At 41.1% G+C, this 23,464-nt stretch overlaps 1 protein-coding gene across 5 annotated transcripts in view; it reads right to left on the minus strand.

Moving 5' to 3' along the window:
• lrch1 (leucine-rich repeats and calponin homology (CH) domain containing 1) overlaps positions 1-23,464 on the minus strand; it is a 188,100-nt gene that overhangs the window by 19,323 nt on the left and 145,313 nt on the right. For 2 of the 5 annotated variants that reach the window (XM_068040284.1, XM_068040289.1), the window contains exons 12-18: positions 19,965-20,060; positions 18,100-18,148; positions 16,858-16,899; positions 14,429-14,545; positions 11,601-11,642; positions 8,654-8,738; positions 5,494-5,610 (exon numbers count right to left, since the gene is read on the minus strand). In XM_068040284.1, coding sequence (XP_067896385.1) covers positions 5,494-5,610; positions 8,654-8,738; positions 11,601-11,642; positions 14,429-14,545; positions 16,858-16,899; positions 18,100-18,148; positions 19,965-20,060 — 548 coding nt within the window. The remainder of the gene's footprint in view (positions 1-5,493; positions 5,611-8,653; positions 8,739-11,600; positions 11,643-14,428; positions 14,546-16,857; positions 16,900-18,099; positions 18,149-19,964; positions 20,061-23,464) is intronic. The other 3 variants (XM_068040286.1, XM_068040285.1, XM_068040287.1) reach the window with 3 other exon arrangements.

Here is a 23,464-nt window from a genome sequence, read left to right on the forward strand (position 1 = left end):
TTAAAACAAGGCCCTGTCTGCCTTCTCAGGTGGATATAAAAGACCCCATGGCAATATTTTGAAGAGCATGGTGGAGGGAGGGGAGGAAATTTCCCCAGTGGCCTGGCCAACATTTATCCCTCAACCAACATCATTAAAACAAATTATCTGGTTACTATCACATTCCTGTTTGTGACACCCTGTTGTGCCCAAATTGGCTGCTGCGATTCCTACATTACAACAGTGACTACATTTTAAATGTACTTCATCGGCTGTGAAGCACCAGGGGTTGTCCTCAGGCCATGACAGGTGCTACAGATGCGCAATCTATTTCTTTTTATTCTTTTATACCTTAGCTGAAGCAGCCATTAATAAAATGTTATTTCTACACGCCAACTGTCCCACATTTTACATGGACCCAATGTCCTTCAATTCAAATTCAGCGGGAAGCTAGATCTCAGCAGTCCCATCAAACTAATAACTTCTTCCACATTACACCCCATAGCTCAGCTTTAAATGTGGTCACGTGTTACAAATCATGTTGCATCTCCCTCAGCAGATCAGAATCAGTCATGGCTCAATTTGGAAAGGGAGAAAGGGCAAGCTTCAAACTAGGAGGCCTTGATAGGTTTTAAAACAAAGATGAAGTGAGTGATATAATTTCTCCCCTTTGAGCCAGAAGTTTGATTTTAACCCTAAGGAAGCATAACAAGTGAGTGAGTTGTGAACTAACATCTGCTCATGTGGTGTTCTAAAACAGGGTTGTCAAACATTTTCACGCAAGGGGGGGGGTCCACATTATAATTTTTATCTTGCATAGGGGGCCAGTGAGAATTTCGGAAAGATAAAGACAAAATTTATCTATTAATCAAAACAACTTAAAATGTGCATTTTTGCAAAGAAGTTTTAAATGCGAAGATTAATTTATTGATTTACTTTCTCATCACTATGTTGGACACTGATTTAAATGAGATACCTGGCATTTTTCTGCTTGCCCAAGTAGTCACTGTTTGCCCGCACACTTGTAGCCCGCCAGTAAAACCAAGATCGGTCCAAAGTTGGGAAACCGCTATTCCCGCTCCCAGCACCTGTCAGCTGTGAAACTGTCAGTGCACTTTTTTGTGGTCTGAGAGAAGAAGCCAACGGGAAATTTCTCATCTCTGAAATTACCAGTCATGGACCACAAAATATTTTTACCAATGACACTGGTGTCTGTGTACAGACACGTTGCCAACCCCTGGCGAGGATGAGGAACAGCCTGGTACAGTTTACATCTGTGGACAGGATGGAAACCTTTGACGGGCTGGATGCTGGCCCGTGGGCCATATGTTGGACAACTGTGTTCTAAAAGAGCAGCATCAGCTGAAGCCCAAAGAATCACAGAACCAGAAAGCAAAGGTGGTTGTTCGGTCCACTGGATCTGTGCCAGCTTTGAGAGAGTTATTCACTTATTCTCATTCCCTGTACCTTGTTAAATTTTTCATTTTCAAATATTCATCCATTTATCTTTTAAAAGATGACCCAGGGATAGGTATAAATACAGGATTGCTTTCAAGTGGTTAGTTTCGTTGAGGTTGCAGCAGTCATTGTTACTTTTCTAGGTTGCATTTCAACCCTTGACCCAGTTCACACTGTCCTTCTCCAGTCCCTGTGCTGTACTTTCTGATCCCACATCTCTGCATCTGCTCCTTATCAGTCACTCTCTACAATCGTGCATCTCTGTTTAAAGCTTTTAATCATTTCAAACAGCAGGAATTACAGTAATGGATCTTGACACACCAGAATGCAAACTTGTACAAAGGAGTGAGACAAGATGGGGCTCTCTGCTTTCCCCCATGCTCAAGAAACACTGTTCCCTACAAAGAGAACAAATAATTAGGATAATCCTGTACCTTAGCTGTACCTCTCTTGAAAGAGAGCTACCAGGAGGAACTTCTGACATTCTAGCACATCTGGAAGTCAGGATGGGTGGGACATAGAACAATTGAGTTAAATAGAGGGGAAAAGGAAAGAAAATAAGTCTATACAAACGATATATATTTAAAAGAGGCTAGGTGATGCACAAAAGGAAGAGATTCCCAATATTACAATCCACCTAAACACTGGCTTAAAAGGGTCTATTGTGAAGAATTCTTTTGCACCCTTCTTTATTTAACATGATGCTTTTTCAATGGCATCTGGCCTGCTTCCCAAAAAAGGTCATGCTGTACAAATTTAATGGGATTTCTTTGGAGAAGTCACTAGGATAGCGGGATGATGGAAATCCCATTTACAAGGTCCCTCATACTTAGTTACTTAACACGATAGAATCTAGTGGTATCAGTAAGAATTTGAAAAGTTGGATCAGGAACTGGCTCTAATCCCGCAACCAGTAAATCATAGTTAATGGTTTAGTCTGGAGGAATGTCACTAGAGGTGTCCCCCAGGGATCAGTCCTAGGCTTGCTATTCTTCACAATCTTAATTAATGACCTGGACAGTGGTAATTTAGTTTGTAAACAATACTGAAATCTGTGCAACAGTTAAGACACTACAGGAGTGCACTCAAATCAAAAAAGATTTAGGTGTGCTAGGGGAGTGGTCCAAACATTTGCAAGCAGCATTTAATTTAGATAAATATTGTGTCATGCCTGTTGGTAGGTCCAACACAGAATATACAATCATTTCCAGGGAACAATACTGAAAGAGGTTGAGAGAGAAAAAGACCGAGCTGTTTTGTGCACATATCACTGAAGGTCCATTACCAATGATGGAAAGGAATTTTCCAGAGCATATTTTCCATTATTGGCACTGAGATTTTTCCCCCTCAAGAGATTACATGGGTGTAAGGGGAGTGGGGGAGGGAGAAGTGTTTAGTCATGATGCTATGGCCATCATGGTGTGGGTATGCTTAATAGACCAGCTGGTCTTTTCCTACCTGGTCAATGTCATATGTTTATTTGCCTGCACAAATAAAAATAGGATACCCAAGTCACACTAAGAAATACAACTGGCAGGAAAATTTCAGACCTAGAAGCCTGAAGATAGCCTTGCCATCCTGAGATGTAAAGTCCCTCCTGTTCCATCACAGAAAGGAGAATGCTGAGGGAAATGGAAACAGCAAACTCAATATTATTCATGATGAACCAGAACAGGTGAATGAAGGGAACAATTGGTTTTCTCTAAAAATGGTTCATAACTAGTAAAATTTCAAAGGCTGGTCAAGATGGTGCAATGTGTTGAAATATTAACTATCATGGTCAGTTAAAGATCAGCAAACATAAAGCTTAGGGTGGGAAAAATCAATGAAGACAGTTATCAGAATTGAAGTGAAAATAATTGTTGGCAATTTTGACATATCATAGGTCCTAAGTGTCAAAATCTGGCTTTTATAGCTGCCCTCCATAGCATCTTATTAAATAATCTAGTTAACAGAGCACAAGCTTATACCTGAAACGAGGAAGGATAATGTCTATTTAATGCAGATTGGCTGGGTAATGCTGAGAACTTAGTGTGAGATCTATGAAGGTGAGTGGAAACATGCTCTAATTTACATATTACAGCTAAAGTGTTCAGTGACTGCAGTAAATTCAACTTCTACAACCTTGAAAAAGCGAGGGGCAAAAGGTAGGAATATCAGCAACACGAGGGTACTACACTAGAGGACAGATCACCAAGGGAACCTGAAGGAGAAGCTCCATCTGGAGGTAAACAAACCAAAATTTTTATGGTTTCTGGCTGGAAAGAAGGTAGTGGCAGAGAATTGGACAGAGTGAAAGCAGAGTCAGCAGCGACAGGGTGTAATGACTGAATTCCATTCTACTGCCACACCCCTAACTACTCAACAGCTTTGAACTCCATTTCCGTTTCTTTTCTACTTTAAATGATTTGCTTTGTAGTCTTGTTTTCCTAATTTTCTGCCTTTCTTTTCTGGACAGTGACTGACAGTGAGTGCCATTTAAGAGCACCAGCAGCTCTCTAGCACTTCGCCAAGAAGGCCATGCGTGCTTCATGTGAAGCTAGGTGGGACTGCCAAAGTGTAGGAACATAAGAACTGGACTGGGCCATTCAATGTGATGTGTTATAAAAATCCTAAACTAATCCCACTGGCCTGTTCTCTCCCTCTAACCTCCTTTGCTTCAAATATTTAACTGATTTTCCCTTCAAAGATGAACAGAGAAACTGAACTTTCCCCACCACATTATTCACTGTGCACAAAGGCCTTTATCAAACATATAAATTTCACATATTCTACATATAAATGTTATCCTTTAACTTTTGACATACTAGTGATCATTTTCAAGTCATGACAGCAAACAAATGGAAATACAGAGTACAAGGAAAGGCTAATGGAACATTATGCATTCAAACAGTGGATCACAGCAGAAAGGAACAAACTGGCTGAGCTCCAAATACATCCATCAAACTTCAGAAACAGACAAGCCTTTAATCTCGCATTCCATCTAATACAACAGGCAAGGCAAAATCTCTTCTGTATTTTATTAAACCATCTAACTATGTACTAGGAACACTATCAACAACTCCAAAGAAAAATAAGAACAGAAAATGCTACAAACACTCAGCAGATCAGGCAGCCTCTGTGAAGAGAGAAACAGAGTTAACATTTCAGGTCGACCTTTCATCAGAACAGGGAAAAGTTAGAACTGTAATAATAATGCCCTCTTACACTTACTTAAAGCCTATTACATTTCTAACTTTTTCCAATTCTGGTGAAAGGTCATCGACCTGAAATGTAACTCGACTTCTCTCTCCACAGATGCTGCCTGACCTGCTGAGTGTAGCATTTTCCGTTTTTATTTCAGAATTCCATCATTTGCAGTATTTTGCTTTTCCAAAGATGTCCTGATGTAGGCTTTTCTAGGTTCCATGATCAAGGAGACTAAAAGTTTCCCTGGATTAGAGTGACAGACCCTCTCGCCAAGGTAGACTTCCCTTGGTCCTCTCTAAGACAACCCACTCAATAATAACAATCCGATCCTTAAGTATGCCTACATTTTTCTCTGGCACAATATCAAAAAAATGATGTCTCCTAATATAATCCCACAATAATTGAACTAAATGCAGTCAGAAAGTTAAAATTACTTGGCACCCACCCAAACTTAGGAACAGTCACACTTCACAGCTATCCTCTAATACAAGTTCCAATTCATCCCCCAATCTGTAAACATGCTGTGGGACTAATGAAATTTACTCTAAACGGCTTCCCTGAAACACTGACAACTTTAAGGAGTTCGATGAATTTTGAAGTGAAAGCATGTCGATAACTTTGCTCTGCCTTCCTCAATCTATCAATCAAAGGACAAACCATAAGCTCTGGTGACACCCCATACACACAAAGTCCAATAAATAGGAGTGAATTTAAGGTTAACTACTTTGGAACCATTCAAGATTAGGTCTGTGTTTGAAGGTGGTATATGTCTGTGCATGTATTTGGTTTAATCTATATATTAAAATGGAGTTAGTTCATTAAACACACCAATACATAAACTTAGGCATTGACTACCAACACACATACCATGACTTCTGTCTTCTTCCTGTGGGGTAGTGATGGTGTTGAGTTCCTCTATGTGTGCCTGTGTCAATTTTCTGAAGGAGGGAGGAGGGGAGTCCAAAGGAGAAGAGTTGGCTTGGACTGAAAGTGGCAAGGACATAAAGTAGGTACAAAGTAGGTCCAAGAAGCATTGGGCAAATGTTGAGTGGACCAGGAAAGTCAAAGATCAGGATTTAAATGCCAGTGTAGCCAATGCGAGTTTAATGTGAATTGGTACAAGATTGAACCAGGAAATACAAGATTAAAAAGGACAAAAAAAGTGTGAAGAAACACACAACACAAAACAGATGAAGAAAAAAAAATTGTTAGCTGTTGAAGAATACAAATCAACTCATGCAGTTAACTTTCTGCCACTACTAGTCGCTACATCGGCACACAATGTCAACATGATAACTGTTACACAAAGGCTGCTGTATGCTAACGCATTAACTGATTAAAAACTGATCAATACTTACAATCTCTTATAAATTAAATGTCAGACATTAACTGCTGATCAAATAGTGAAAGAATAAAAGCACTAAAATTATAGGGTGTAATTATTTATACTGGACAAGTTCAAATTGTCAGTACACAGACTTAATTCCTCCTTGGGTGAAGGGCAGAATATGCTAATATCCAGCAAGTAAAATCTGCCACTACTAACTGTGTGTATAATGGCATTAACCACCAATGAATATTTGCAAGATTTTAATTGTAGAGGGCTGCACTGACATAAAAACCAGACACCTAGAGCCATTTGCCCCATCATGTCTGCCCTGACTCTTTGCCACGAATCCATCCTCTCCCCATATCTTCCTCCTCTGCTTCCAATATTTATTCAAGTGTTCTTTACAAGATGCAGTAGTCTCTGCCTCAATCACTCCAAAAGCCTCATGACAGCAGTTAATATTTAACTGTAATTATTTTAATGAAGTCAGTTATGGTATTATAAGGCAGTAGTTGCGTATTACTAGGTTATAGTAAATTAATAAAGCAACAGATACCTCTAGCAACCTGCTTAGAAAAGGCATCATTTCAGTCAGGTCATAAGAAAGTCAATGCATACGACACACACGCATCTCAAAGATACACAAACCAAGACTCAATGGCATATTTCTAAACTGTCCTTTCACCTCTGGAAAATTATCTGAATAGTTTAGATTAGTAGGATGACAGTTTGACCCTTTACTCAACTGCACTTGGCCAATCTAAACCAAATTCCCAGTGGACAATGGCCCACAGCACAAAACTAGCCATAATTTCATTCAGAGAGGCTACAAGAATGTGAGAAACAGAAATGGCACACTGGTGCAGGAGAAAGTGCCTTTCTGAGACTGGGTTAAACACATTTTGAGGTAGATTAGACGGAGTCTTTAACTGTTGATAGACACAGCCTATACTGATACAGCATATCAAGATGGAAAGTATTCTGCTCCCCAGCACCTAAACTCCCACCTTGAAGGCAACAAAAGGAAAACAAAACCACTTAAACAACAAAGGCCAGCTGATACCCAGGATATCATCTGACTTCTAGTTTTTTTGTCCCCCTCTATGTACTCATCCATAAGCACCTTTCTTGTGTGCAATTGGCAGCTTTGTTCTCTTTACTTGAATTGATTAAAACAGGTAAAAGTGCAAAGGTTCTGATGTTACTTCCTTAAACATTCCCTGGAAATGACAGCTAATCATCAATAACAATTTCTCCAAAATTCAAAGCCAAAAAATGTAACTGGGAGAAAGGGACTGTATCTGGCTGTAATTATCATTTTCTTTTAAATGAAGCACTGCATTCAGAGACAAGTTAGCAGATTGAAAACAACTGAGTAACAATATACATCCATGGGCCAATATGGATTCTACATCTTAATGCACCATCAGTGAGCCATTGTTAAAAATATAAATCCACAATTAAAGGTCTAACAGTGGAAGTAACAATGGATATTTTACACTTCAAACCTCTTACTAATAGGACAATAGACCCCTTATAGAGGGGACAAGGTCACCTAATCTACAAGCAGCCTTCCCCTTCCTCATTGCTCTAAAAAGGACAACAGTGACAAACACATTTTTAAATGGAATCAGATGACTAGTTCGCAACCAAGATAAATGTTATATTCCTAAACCAGGAAACTTCTGGCTCAGATGTTTCTAATTAAGTCACTATTGACTGGACTGGTATTCAACAAACAACAGGCATAACAACTACAAACTGAAACACACTGTACAGCCTTAATGTTCTATGGATGAGCGAGATGACCAAGATCTGTGTAAATGTGAGATGTGTAAATCATCATCACTCCTACAACACCAACACAAAGCAAATGTAAAAGAAAATAATATTGATCTGTGCCATATGAACATGCAATCCTCATCTAGGCTTTATCTTGATGGTCAGGTAACTGTGCCCCACAGGCTACTGAAGAACTTAGAACAACTTACACATATATCATACATCCATTCTTCATTTACTTCAAATCAAACATCTTCAGAAACAGCAAACGTTTCCCACTGAACTTAATATGAAAATTATTGCAAATTAAGTTACAAATAAGGGTACTTGATATTGCCATCATTTTGGTGCCCACAGTGACCTGTTTTTGAGGTCACTCAATCCATTGACAGAAATCATAGCCAAAGTGACAGAGGGAGCTGAACTGTGCATGCAGGTTAACAATGATGTATTGGGTGCTCTTTGGTCAGAAGATAACCTAGACTTTAGACACTGGTGGCCACATTGACAACCTGTCAAAATTTGAACACACAACTTTGAAAAACTTCTGCATGAACTGGTGGAAAACTTGTACAAATAGTCTAAAAGCACATTAAACTTAATTCTGTGGCACTGTAACAGGTACCAAGCTAGTAACCATGCCAATATGTTACACAAATGGATTTCATAATAATGTCATTGTATGTATTCCAACTGACATTGATCTTTTTACCCCACTTCTACTGAAAGAATTCTCCAAGGTTTTCATCTTTCACATTGAAAAGAGTTCCTTCATATTTCCCACCATTACCTCAAGAGTCACGTCTAAATAATAGATGGCCATTCTTTGAGAAACCCTTTCAATCTCACTGTACACTGCATGGAGTAGGAGGACAGCTACCTCTTATTGTGAGCCAGCTTAAAAGATTTACTTACCAGATCGTGGCTTCAGTCCAAAAGGAGCTGTGGGGGATGCTACAGGAGACAATGTGGGAGTCACTGTGGGAGTCTTGTCTTCATCCTATAGGATTTTAAATATAATTAGTTTAAAAAAATACTCAGTTACTACCATGACAGCTGATACCTTAAATTCCCTCTATAGCAAAAGTTATACATTAAATTGGAACAAATTCTAACTGCAGATGTGTTCAGTGATTCACTTATATACTACTGCATCAATGAACAGATTACTACACTTTACCAACTCTTTATGAAGCAATTTCCCCAAGAATGGTTTCTTTAAAAATCAAACTTTGTTTTTGGGATAGAACAGTACCGATTTCTACATGTGCAAAGATTATTTTTGAATTTTAATCTTCCTCTTAATAATGTTATCATGCTGTTAAAAAAGATCAACAATGTTACATTGTCAAAAGTAATTTAAGTCTTTAAATCACTCATTGTAACAGAACTACAGTAAAGCTAATTTCACCAATCTGGCCTGAGAGATCACACTCTTAATTCTGACCACATTAGAGCTGGTCACTTGGACCAGTTCTCAGCAGGGCATTCCAACGGAGGCTCAGATTTTTGATTATTTGATGTGATTTTATATCCATCTTTCCTGAAAGAAACTAGTTAATTTCACATTGTGCTGCGTATGGGGAGATAAGACCAAGTGTAATCTTCAGGTAAAACAGGGTTAGAGGCTGGGAGGTTAACTGGATCAAGACATACAGCGGTTTTTTAGATCCCATTGTAAAGTCATTGTTATTTTTATATTTCCATTATAAATTGCTACAACCACATTTATAATGGAAACTGAAGTCACATCACACTGTAAACACAGTCTCGATTGGTAAGAGTGCAATTACACAAGTTTATACAAGTTGTTCCTTTATAAATATGACATAGGAATGTATAAGGGAAAATGTTGACAGTAGGTGCAAGTAGATGTTAAGATTTTTAACCAATTGCAGACAACTTCAGCCAAATGTGTGCTTTGGAGATCAGTGAAGATCCCATTATTCTGTGGCAAAGTTGAAATGTAGGTGACCAATACCTGTAGCTGGCTGCAAACAATTAAACCTAGTCATTGTATTTACTGTAAATCAAAATGCCCCAAATCTTTTTTAAATGATTCAATGCAGATTAGATTTACACAGAATACAGTTCATTATTTGTCTCCTTTGGGCCTCACTGCATTACTACTGCGTTTGGATGGCTCTTGTTGATGGCTGTCTCAGCATATAATCTTTTCCACTGGATGTTGAAAACCATCACTAGAAATCTATGAATGTCACATGCTGCTACTCATAATAGATTATTAATGTATGGCCTGATGTGCATGGGCTGCTGGTGGTCAAAGTGACCTGTGTTTTCCAAAAGTTTTTAAATGTCAAATTTTCTGAGTGTTTTCAGTTCCCTGCTTCACTGTCCGACTATGTGTGATATAGCTACGAGCATCTCGGTGAGGTTCACCACCCCTACCCACCCCAACCCCACTCACTTTCTTTCAGGGTCTCTTGGTCAACAGATAATTGAAAAGTACTACAAAAATCTATAGCTTTTCTGTTTTGGAACAGATTTTACATTGTACAAGTCTAGTTATTTCACTTTTTGGGCTGGATTTAGTGGAGCTGCTGAGGCTTCCGGCGCCAGGCTAAAAAGACAGTGGGAAATGCGCCTCAGCCATTTGGAGCCCCCGGCTCTATTTAACGGTGCCCGGGCAACTAACTGCCCGGCGTTAGGATTCCCATCCCTTTAAGGAAGGGGATCCCACCTCCAAGAGCTGCCAGCCAATTAGAGGACCGGTAGCTCAGTAGCATCAGCAGCGCCACCAGGAGCAATGGCCACTTCCAGTACTGCAGGAGGCCTTAGAACCAGGCACAGCGCTGGAGACCTGGACCCTAGATAAATGAGGTGGGGTCGCCGGGGCTGGGCCAGTCCAGCAGGCACTGGCAATGGGAGGAGGAAGGGAGGGTGGGCGCTGAGTGCGGGGGAAGGAGATTCATGGAGATGGGTTGTCTTCCACTAAGAGCCCTCCTTGGGCCATAGATTGCCCATGGAGGAGGGTTCCACTCCAAGCCCACAGGGAGTTTGCCTCATTTTACTGGGTAACCTCCCCACATGGCGGAGGTCCTCCACCACTGGCTTAATGCCAGCGATGCAGTGGAGGGGTGGGGGTGGGGAGACTCTTGTGGCTGATTAGGCCTCTTAAGGGCCTCAATTGGCTTCTGGGCGGGAAAGCCATTGTCGGCCTATCCCGCCCCGACTTAAATGCAGTGCGACCGGCCCTCCGCTCCCCACTCCAATTCTTTAGGCACCCACCAACCCACCACCCCAACCCCAGCCTGTCTCCGGGGGCCCCATTAAACCCAGTCCTTAGTATCCCATTGTGTCCTTTTGCTTCTTTCAAACACATCTAATCAAGGGTCTTTGAGCTGTATGCACTGAGTTGGTGACTGGACATATTTCTCCATTGTGTAAAAAGAAGATAGCAGGCATCCCACAATGTGCAACAAGCCACAATCATGTGCTAATAATTAAGCTTGTGCATGCTAAATGCTACAAGGTATGAATCTGGGACAGGTCTTGGCTCACAGGAGACTTGGTCTGCTTATAAATCCACTGCTGCTCATCCATGAGGTAAAGAATTCCTGATGGGAAATGACCAAACTATAACAGTTATCTCAATCAAATGAATGCAGTCTGGGATCACAATGCATCAACAGAAGCTGCCAATATCCATACTGGCTTTTTTCTGGGTGGCATAGAAGAGAAAGGGGTTGCGCAGACACAGCTTTCTTTTATTTCACCAACTGATTTCATACTGCTGCTCCATTGGTCCAGCTTTGGTTCTGAGCTTCCCGGGATATACAGGATGCACAGTTCAAACAGGAGGGAATTATCCTCCAACACAAGCTTTCCTTGTGATACTCACCTCATTTTGAGAATCATTCTTCTCCAGACTCTCATCAGTATTCTGGGTGGATTTCAATGCATGCAGAAATAAAGCACAAAATTTAGAACTTTCCATCACACAGATAATAAATCACCACATTATCTAGCATTGGGGAAAAAAGACAAAAATCAAACCTAATGAAATATATAGTCTGCTGAAAAAGTAAACAATAGGCAGAGAAACATCTGACTTTAGGATTTCTCTCTCAAGGTAAACAGGATGTCTCAGTAATTGCAACAAATATTACTGGACCTGGAGACCGGGGTTCAATTCCCAGTACCTGCATTCAAACTTCTCCAGTGTGACTGTTTTCACGTAGGAGGGGAGGGGTCATTCCTAATTGCTCCAGTGCTTGACCAACAAACTCTATCAGGAGCATGTTGTGAAGTTTTTAGATGCGCTGATTTGTGTTCCAGACTGGATTAGGTAAACAGGGGAGCATGGTGTTGGCCAGGGGCTGCAAGAAGTACAGAATCTGTTACAAACTGCTGGATAGTTCATGAACTATAGTAACCGGAGTTCAGACACTGGCCTGTGCTGGTAAAAACCAGTTTAAACTAATTAATTTATGTGACAAGACAAGGAGAGAGATCACAGGAATAGAGCCTTATTTGGACACGGTGTGATACCAGGGTCTTTGGGCCTGGGCCAATAAGGAGAAGATATGAATGAGGTGAGCAGGCCTAAACCAACCGGAAAGAAACAGCACAGTTTTGAAGAGATAAGAAAGAGAATAAGTATGGAAAATCTCGGGCATAGAGCCAGCGAGAAACTCCGGAGACCAACCATCGTGGAAGTGGAAGACCCTGCGTGAGCAACGCGGCAACGACGTAAAAGAGAGAGAGAACGGAACGTCTGGCCAGCGTCAGCTCTCCCCTTTTTTGGGTATTATCCTTTGTTTTCTGTGACTAGGTCAGGGAAAGGTCAGAGGAACCTAGTGGGTGTGCTTATCGATTCTAGTTAGCTTTGTTATTAACTGTATAACCCAGTTTGAGTTGCATGCTTTTGTCTAACCAAGTGTATAAGCCTTATTCTTACATTGTACAACAACGTGAATAAAGTAAATTGATAGTTAAAGAAAGGACTAAGTTTCCTCCTCTTTGTACTAAGCCATTAACCGTAGCCGGTGGATTAGGTGGAGGGTGACTCTCCTGTAACCCCGATATCCCAAACACCCAGCCTGAGCCTGAATTAAGAGGACTTAGTCCCACGTGACGGCCAGGATCAAGTGGGTGAAGGGAATAAAGGGGCCAAGGGGGAGTTGACTCCGCGCCACGGTTTACAATAGGAATTAGAGCAAGTGTATGGCTAAACTAGAAAAACATTTCTTCTTTGCAATGATGCATCTTTAGGTCTGACGGACAACAAATGCATACGCGATGTTCCATTTTTACATTCTACTATTGAATCTCATGTTGCTCATGATGAGTCACAGTTTACATTGTAAGAGGGATGGTTGCTAGGACAGCAGGCGCATGGGAAAACCATCACCTCCAAATTCCCCTCCAAGTCATACACCATCCTTACTTGGAACAATATCGCCGTTCAGTCACTGTTGCTGGGTCAAAATCCTGGAACTCCCTCACTAACAGCATTGTGGGTGTTCCTACATCATGTGGATGACAGCAGTTCAAAGCGGCAGCTCACCACCACCTTCTCAAAAGTAATTAAGGATGGGCAATAAATGTTGGCCTTGCCAACGACACCCACATCCCACGATTGAAGTTTTTTTTTAAATGGAATGGGTTGTCCTTCTCCAATGAAACAATTTGTGAAGAAGTTTTAAGACTTCTGCATGGAGACAGTCAAGCAAGTGAGTTTCTACAAAATATTTAATTAATGTTTCCTTTACCCACAGCTGCTTAATAAATAAATCTCTTCATAAACAATTGTTTATAATATGTATATGATTACTTGCAAAGAGTCTTGGATCAAGTATGCAGGTGGGCTGAGATACAGCAGAGGAATCTAAATGTAGATTTACAAATCTAGCGTTTTATATATCAGAACTGGAAATGTGAATAGGGATAGAGCCTACTTTTCAGACTCCAGAGAGGGGCTAGAAAGGAGAAGCATTTGGAAGCGATGATTAGTCATGCAGAGACATTATCAATCAGGCCAACTGGGTACTGGGATTTCAATGGATTAAAAAGCAGAACAGGGTATATAGGTATTTTACAGGTTAGTGGTGGCACCAATTCTGAAGTACATCATGCATTTTTGGTCACCCTACCTCACAAAGGATGCTTTATGCGATTACATGATCAAGCTCATTCTAGCCCTTTGCAGCTCAAGATTTTTAAAAGAAAAAGGCTGAAGTAACTATACTTACTTCTGTTGGAAAAAAGCTGACATGATACTGGTCTTTAAAACAATGAAAGTTTTGGATATGACTGCAGTAAGCAAGTTATTCAACTTGGACAATAAACATAAGACTGGAGAACGCAAGCGCAACATTAACAAGTCTCAAGCAAAGTTAGACAGGATAGTCTCTATGTGGATCAGACTCCTGGTAAAGGTAGTTGATTTGGAGCTTGGAGCCAACTAACAAGCTGAATTTGATTTCTGTTAAAGAAATGATTAACATAAATGAACACTAATAGCATGGCTTGATTATTATGGGGAGTAGAAAGGAGGTATGGGAAGTAGGGCATCAAAACATGAGGTCAATGGGCTGGGGGTGGGAATATGAGATAGATTATTCATACATGGACACTAGATGGATCAGGCAGATGGGTTGAATGGGTTTTTCTCAGGTTTTTATATGAAGTTTTGGATCACATATAGACTTCAAATGACTTTAGCACCTGTTTGGACTTCTGCCGCTCCAACCGTTGAGATGCCACCTGAACTTCATGCCTTGCTCTCTCCAGCATGACTTCACGTTTCCTCTGAAACTCTAGGTCCATGGCGGAGCTTTCAGTCTGTAATAAAAGAGAATACTCACCATTAAAACAGGTTTCAATCTTATAAATATACTGTTCAATTTCAAAGGGTCAAATGGTATGGAATATATTTTCAGCCCTAGACCTCCAGCCCAGAACAATGAGACGTAAGCTTCCTCTCTATGCTGGCTGCATTGATGTTGAGCATTTTCAGCTCATTCCTTGGAAGAGGTTTGGCCAGTACACCACACTGCAATGACTTGGAAATCTCACTTGGAGACTAGATTGCACGCAGAAAACATAATTCACACTGCTATAATAAAGGATGCTGGTCTGCAATTTAGTGACCGATGAGCATGTGATACATTAAGTGGAAAACTCTTCTTTAGAACTACCACCTTTACCCATAATGGACACAAATATTCAAATAAATTCACATGTTAAAACCTACATGAACAGCTGTGCTGCATATAACCAGCTAAAGGGATACTGGGCAAAAGAACCCAGCAAGCTGAAAATATAATCAACTGAAGAACTCAATCACCAATATAATCTATTACCTATTGTATAAATCTGGAGAAATTCAATATGTAACATTTTACAATACAACCAGCTGCTCACAGAGACTCAAGACCAAGTGTAGTCTTCAGGTAAGGGAGAATTAGAGGCCAGGGGAATAATTGGACCAGGATGTGATGATGTAATCCCATTCTAATTTTAATGCTATACATTCCACCTTTATTTTGAAACCAGAATTATAAATTCCACCTTGCACATTTATAATGGAAATTGCACAGGTAAACTTGCCACACTGCAGTTAAAACCTGTCCGATTGCAGGCAGGAAGTTGACAGGATGTGCACACTGACATATAATTTTAAAAATATTAGGAGTAGGTATAGTGAGATTCCTTCATCCTGTAGTACCTTGTGACTCAATAGCTGACGGTTCTACGATTTCAAAGTTGCAAACATTATCCAGAGCTAGGGTGTGCAGATCACCTACCACATAACAATGTTTTGAACCAAGCACATTAAATACACTGGCAAATTAATCCACTAATGAGTCACATTTCTCCGCAGACATCATGGCCGGAATTTTACGGCCCCCACACGAGCTGGCTGATGGCGGAAGGTGCCATAAAACTGAGTGGGAGGCGGGGGGTGCCGTACCAGATGCCTTCCCACCCCCGCTGCAATTTTACAGGGGGCAGTGGCGGCGAGAAACGGCCCACCTGTCCCAGGCCTAGCAAGGCCCTTAAGTGGCGAATTAACTGCAAAGGCCCCCAGAATACCACCAGGTAAAACCTGACAGCCTTCTTGCGGGCTGGGGGTGCCCCTCATTATCGGGCACCCTGTGCCACACAGTCCAACCTCCCCCACTGCACAACACTCCCCCCTACCCAAACCGCACAGCAATCCCTCCCGCACCAAACCAACCCCCCCTTGCCTCGCCGGGACCAGCCAATTGTCCCCGGTAAGGCCCTAAAAACCCATCTTGGTTCTGGGGCTGTCGTCTCTCTTGCTTCTGTTGGCTGGTTGTAGTCCCAGCAGCGGCCACCGCTCCCGGTGGCACTACTGGGGCTAAGAGCTGCCGGCCCACTGATTGGCTCAAGGAGGTGGAAGTCCTGCCCAAGGTCAATTAAGGGCTTGGGGAGTGAAAAATCCTAGCATGGCATCCCAGGCTCTGCGGAGGCGGGCTCGCCCCCAACTTTTCGGCCACTGGGTGGAGCCCCCCAACCAATGTAAAATTCCAGTCCACATCTATGCTGATACCTTTATCAACATGAGCTCTAATCCCACTCTGCACTTCACTCCCCATTGTGTTTAATACTCCTCTTTATCAAGCAATGAATTTTCTTTTAAAGCCATTGATAGATTCTGCTTCAACAATGGGTCGTGGCAGAAAACCCCACATTCTAACTACTGCCTGCGTAAAGTAACCTCTGTTAATTTGTTTGTCTTAAATTTGTGTCCACTTGGTGTGGTAAAGAGAATAGCTTTCAACTATGAAAAAGATAGAAATTACTGTTAATAATATTGTGTCACTGCTTCACTTGCTTGTATCAAGCTTCCCTCCCCCTGTTAATCACTGCATTGAATTTGCATGCCATTAAATAACAGAAAGGTGTTATGTGATCATACATTATTATTCACAATTTTTATCCTCGTCTTCTGAAGCTTCCAAATGCATTTGGAGAGAAAATTTTTCACTATACAAACTATTTTGTACCTACTTTCATACAGTGCTAGTATTTCCCTGCAGCAAGGGTTAGTGATTTGAGAAACGGATGAATAAAAGGTAATGATGTTAGAAATTATTTACAGAACCAGATGAGATAGAATGAATGACCTCAGATGAAGAATCCTCATCTACACAAAATGGAGCAAGAGCCTAAAAATGAGAACAGAAGAAAGCCGCTTTAGCATGAAGAATAAAATCAACATTACACTGAACTCATTTATAGTCGTAATAAATCCATCATTACAGAGCACTGATGATAATTAGATTTATAATGATAATAATATGCAGTTTGAAAAAAGTACAATGCACTGTTTGAACACTATTCTCACTTTCAAGACTGCATCTAGTATCTTTACTCAAGCTGGTAATATTTTAATTCTAAAACTACAAAATGCATTCCCCCCTCCTCTGTTAATTGTTTCACCACTTCTGGAGGCATTAGCCCCTTCTTACTTATGACTCCACAGGAACATAGTACCAACAGTAGACCAATCAGGCCCCGAGCCTGTTCTGTCATTCATGGCTGATCTTAACCCCTTCTACCTGCCTTGCTTCCATGACACTTAATACCCTCAGCTCAGAAAAATCTTTCAATTTTGAAATTTTCAACTGGCTCCCCCACAGCCTTAACACCATTTTTGGAAGGTGGGGGGGGGGGGGGGGGGGGTCTAGTATGGAAGGGTTCCAGATTTCCACTACCTTGTTTTAAGATTATGCTCCTCTGTTCTCGACTCCCCCACCAGAGGAAATATTTTCTCTCTATCAACACCAGCAAATCCTTTAATCACTTTGAACTCCTCAATGAGGTCAAGCCTTAATCTACTGTACTCCAGGGAATACAAGCCTATTCTGTGTAAGCTGTCCTCTTAATTTAACCCTTTTAGTCCTTTTACTACCAATCACCCAAGTGGTCATTAATGATTTTCACAGCAACTGCCAGCAGACTATTCGCCCGCACCAGGCATCACAGCTGCACCAGATCCTGTTCTCATTCAACACTTCCAGACCACACTGATGGATAGCAAGTAAGAGCTGGTACTCTGGATGATTTTCCTTCCTGATCCAGATAAACTAATGCCAATTGTAGCGACCCCTACAGCCACCGGCACTGAGATTCACTAACTTTGCACAGACCTGGAACCTTCCTAGTAATTATGGTTAAGCTTCTCACTGGGCAAACTAGCTGAGCCAGCAAAGCAGGACAATGCTTTTGATTTCCACATGCACTGTTAAATTATTCCATTCTTGCTTGTGCTGTTTTGCTGTTCTTGCTCCCTATTCATTCTGAATGTTACAAATTTATGAGCTCCATTTATCTGTCAATAGACATTCTACATTCTTCTTCCTCACCTGGTAACTGGAGAACTTCACTGTTAAATTGATTTTTGGTGTCTGCCCACTGGAATGAACAAAGAAGCACATTTAGTAACAGAGTCAGCTATGGCTTCTGAGTTACTCTCCAAATATCATATGGAGAAGCAAAATGATAGATATTAGCTTGTAAGAACATAAGAGTGCAAAGCAATTAAATTCCAGAGCTAATGATAACAAAGATATTGGATATTACATACTCATTTATACTTCAAGAAACATAACCAAGTTCTCACCACATCAATATAATTTAAGTTTAAAATGAATTCAGGCAGATAAAATTTAAAGCAAGCCCTAGTCTTAAATAACTTGTAGGTATCACATTGGACCCAATGCCCTTGAACATAAGCAAAGAGTTATGCCGAGACATCGCTGGCATACACAGCACAGTTTCTGTATGACAGTCACATCCAGCCAAGCCACAGCAGCCAGATGGCCACTTCCAGAACAAAAACAAGCAGAAACTCAAGGGAATACTTCAACAGTTAAAAGTAAATATTTCAAATGATTAACTTTGGACATTTATACAAACAAAGCAAGCTCTGAATAGAAATGGCCATGACAGAGAATTAGCGCTAAAAAATTAAGATGCCTAATAACAAACTAAATCATTAAAGCCGTGCACATCACCAAATTGAAACTGAAAGAGTATAGTAAGAAGAAGCCAATATGGCTGACTGTTATGCTCAAAGGCAAATAGTTTCTGGTTGGGGCAGGGATTACCTCACACAAGAATCCGGGAAAGCAAATCAGGGCCCACAGGATCTCCTGGACTACTTTCAATCAGCTAAGGGGGTTGGAAAGAAATTTTCCAGTTTTGTTTTCTATTTGGCCTGAGTTTTTAATCTGTTTATTGGTCTCTTTTACTCTCCCAGGAGATTCTACAGCTCTAGGCAGGGTGGGAGTGTCTGTATTGTGATGAATAAGGCATCACAACTGAGTGAGACAGGCTGCATGGAGAATGTCTCTTTCTGTCTATCATTTTCATAAGAGACATGAGAGACTTGGACTGTTCTTTTCATCTGGTCAGTTTATTTTTTTTCCCTTTCCATATTTAAAGCAATCATTGCAATTTCTTTTACATTGCAATAGAACACTTTGTTTCAGGCTCCCCAGTTGATTTGGGTTATTTAATGAGTGCCTGAGTCACAAAACCTGAAAGACTCCAGTTTCCACTCCCGCTCCATGCTGATTTCAGACACTGGTGGTAGCAGTAGTACAGTTGGCATCAGTGTCCCTGGGTTAGGTAAAGGAAAAATCAGCATTGCCGCTCCCAATTACTCTGCTGTAACCCCATGCTAGAAGTGTGTGGATGGTCACCAGCAGAGGACAGGATCAGGTTCTGATGCAGTGCCCCTGTGGCACTGCCATAGTGGAATAGCCCAGTAAGATTGTTCAAATATGGGGAATGGAAAACGGGTGAGACACTGAATTGCATGTGTAGAATTTTCACTCCGCAAAGGAAAAACAAACGAAGATTGAACGTTTTAGGCAAAAGATGCAGGGGGAATATGAGAAAGCACTTTTTTTGTGGTAATGTTCTGGAACTCACTGCCCACAAGGGTGGTGGAAGCAGAAACAATGACTTCAAGAGGAATTTGGATGGCTACTTGAGAAAAATAGACTTGCAGGGTGACGGGAATTGAGCGGGGGAGTGGGACTGACAGGATAGCTCCGTGGGGAACTGGCATGGACTCAACGGGCCGAATGGGCTCTTTCTGTGCCGTAAATGACTATCTTCAGGCAAGGGAGGGAAAGAAGAAAATTCAATAAACAAAAAAAAAATCCTTGTTTCTTTCTGTCGTAACAAAATTTGGTATTAATGAAAAGAAAATGGAACTTACTTCACTGCAGACGTCTGAAGTTCTAAAGGGGCAGGTGTTTCCATTTGCAAAGGATACAGATGCACTTCACTACTGTCCGTACAATTCAGGTTCAATCTGAGTGGCAAGGACATAGCAGAACATTTCAAATAAAGGAAAAGTTGCTTTAGTTCATCACAACAATTTGGGAGTTGCACCATGCAACTTAGAAAACATTTTTTTAAATCAATTGGATTATTTTTAAATATTCATCAACAATGACTGAAAATTTCAGATACAACAGTAACCTTTTGTCAAACCTCTTCAACATATCATGATCTCAGGCACTCCTCATTGGAAGCTGGTATGGAAGCTGCTCATTTATCGAACCAGCTTCACCTCCAAGGAACACACAGCTCACAATTAAAATGAAGGGCATTCTCACACACAAAATGGAAGCTAATCACTCACAGCGCACACTAAAAACAGAGGTCACATTCATTCAACTGACTGAAAATGGAGGTCATTCTCACACAGCTGACACTCAAAATGGAGGATATTCTCACACTACTCAAGTTGAAATGGTAGGATTGGATTTACTGAACAATTTTCTCAGAATGGTAGCAATTTGGCAACTACAGCACACATATTTAAATATACTTGCACACAACCTCACAAGGAAAATGATGCATTTTGTCAATTGGTCTATCAGTTACTTTCTTTCTTATTGAGCGCAATACACACAGTACAGAAACACATATTTCAGTCGAGCAGGACAACGGTCAATAGCATGTGTGATTTTTGTTTTTTGTCAAAGTAGAGATGAATTTGCTGTAGACTGAATGTAGGGTCAGCAGTGTCAATCTAGTGACAATTGCAGCAGCAATTCAATCTAAGGTTACCCTGCGTATCTCTTTAAAACACTGTCTAAATGGTTAAAACAACACAGTGTGCATTAGTATCTTGTGTTCTAACATATCTTAACGGGGCCTTGAAACAGGTTGATCAAGGTTCCTGGCACAGATCAAAGAATCAAACCAACCAGTGGGGCTGGGTTGAGGATTTTGATTTGACACTCGTGTCTCAGTGCTGCAAGAAGAGGTGAGCAATGACTGACTGTCATCCTTCTGATGGACAGTTCTGTAGCCATAGCCTCTGACTGGGTACTTCTCTGCAGTTGCTGATGTCTAGCTGGTCAGTCTACAGTCAGAATGTCAGAGGTAGTTTGACTGAGATAGTGTTCTTCCATGTAATAAGTAAGCAGCCATTTTCAGGCATCTGGTTAAGTTCAAAGATAACTGGGAAGTATCTTTATTGTTCTGATGTATCGGAAAGTTTGTAAATGAACATAAACATGCTATTTGCATTGAGTACAGTTTATCCACCTGGTCCAGGTCAATAAATTGGTCTAGTGCTTTGTCGCATTTGTCTCAGTTGGATTGAGTGCATATTCAATCCACCTGGTGAAGACGAGGAGAATCATGTGGTGGCACATCATACATTCCAGTAAGTCAGTGTATAGTGACAAGGGGTCTCTACTGGATCCCTGGATCTTGCTATCATTCACCATGATATTGCACAATAAAGGTGCACTCCAGATCACAGAGGCTGAAGATCCGCTTACAGGAGAGGCTAATTAACCTGGGCAGTAAATGTAACATAAAACCCAAAACAGTAACACCAACACACAGAGAAATATATACCTGGAAGAAGCATGTACATGTATTTTATTCATTACACTTTTCTGTATGCATCATAATTTCTAAAACAATCAGGTAAAAGTAAGAACTTTCAGGCAATTAGAAATGACAACTGCAGAGGGAGGTAAAGTGCCAATTAAGTGTGAGAAAAGAGAGTAAACTTTCAATGAACATCTAAGTATGTATGAAAGTTAAACAAAAGCTTGAATGAACATTTGAAATTGTATGACGGGGATACTATAAGTCCCTATTCTGGCAGGAGCAGTGTAATACAATTTCATGCTATAACTTGTTTTAAAGCTGTTTAAAAGACAAGGACAGTTGCTTCAACTTTTGGTGGATATTTAAGGGTAAAAAGAATATTTTAAATTGCCTAAAGGATAGATTACTTAGATGTTCTTGTTGCTTAAATTGTTTAGAAGATTTTTCTTAGTTAAGTCAAAGATAATTTAGGGCTGGAAGTAGTAAATACACTGAAGATCAAGCATCACTTGTAAACGGAAATGGAATTGACTGCAATGGTTTGTGTACTCTGTTGCATCTATAATTAGAATAGCTCCAGAATTCAGACACTACGATTGCTGGTGAGCAAGTCTGCTAATCAAAGGGCTAAAGAGGAGGATAGTGGAATAGGATAGTAAGGTTTAGGTGTGGTATAAGACTATATAGCTGATACATGGTTGGTATTGAACATGTGAGAGATGCAGGAGGAAGTGACAGATTAGGCACAGTAAATTGAGGAACAAAAGAGTAGCACAGAAAATAACAGGGTCAAACAGTGGGCTGGATTTTACCAGCCCCCCAACATTGGGAGTCATGGCGGGAGGGACCTGGAAAATACCTCCACGAGAGGCCCACCATGGGCCTCGAGACTGGGAAGGCCCCACCCCATATTACCGGCAGTAGCAAGGTTTCGTGGCGGCCACCCCGCCGTTCGGCGACAAAAACTTAATTAAAATATTTAAATAAATGTTAATTAATGCATAAGTACCTACCTTATCGCGACAGCCATCTCACTCCAATATTCCAGCTGGTTGCCGGAACTCCCACGCCTTCAGATCTCTGTTCGCAGATCCAAGGCAGAACACTGGTGGGGTGAGGGGGGTGGGGGAGGAATGATGTTTTCAGGGCGGGGCAGGGAGCAGGGAAAACGCTTGCTATTGGTTGAGGGGATGGTGGGAAAGGGTTAAAGGTCAAAATTAATAAAGCTTGGTGGGGGGGGGGGGGGGGGGGAGAAGGTCAGGATCGAAAATTTACTTTTTTGGTGGGGTGGGGGGAGAAAGAGGGCAATTTATAGATTGGTTGGTCATTGGGACAGGTGGGAGAGGGAATTGAAGCTGCTAATAAAGTTTAATTCTATATTTTACAGACATGTACCTTTAAAAATTAAAATGGACCTGAAGGGCTTGAAGCCCTTTAAAAATAGCGCTGGCGCCTATGTGGTGGTGCCGGAATGCCCGCCCCCTCTACATCATTGGGGGCGGGCATTCCACCCCCTCCATGTAAATGAGCTGCTGCCCTAAATATCGTGGCGGCTCAGCAGGGCTAATGCCGCGCGTGAGCCCCGCCATTTTTGAAGCTCGTCGCCAACCAAATCTAGCGCACTATTATTCAGTATTTGAAACACAAAGGTATTATGGAAAGGAAGTGAAAATAGAAAGTTAGAGGTAAGAAATTCAAGAACAAAATTTGTGGACTCTTGTGGTAAAGGTAAATTTAAAAAAGGCAGTAATTGTTCTACTGTGGGTTAAGATTAGATTTATAGATGGGCAATAATTAGTTTACTGCAGGTTAAGATTACAGATGTAGATGGGTAATGATTAATCTCCTGGGGGTTGTGGT

This window comes from Heterodontus francisci, chromosome 10 (genome assembly GCF_036365525.1).
Source record: "Heterodontus francisci isolate sHetFra1 chromosome 10, sHetFra1.hap1, whole genome shotgun sequence".
NCBI lineage: Eukaryota > Metazoa > Chordata > Chondrichthyes > Heterodontiformes > Heterodontidae > Heterodontus > Heterodontus francisci.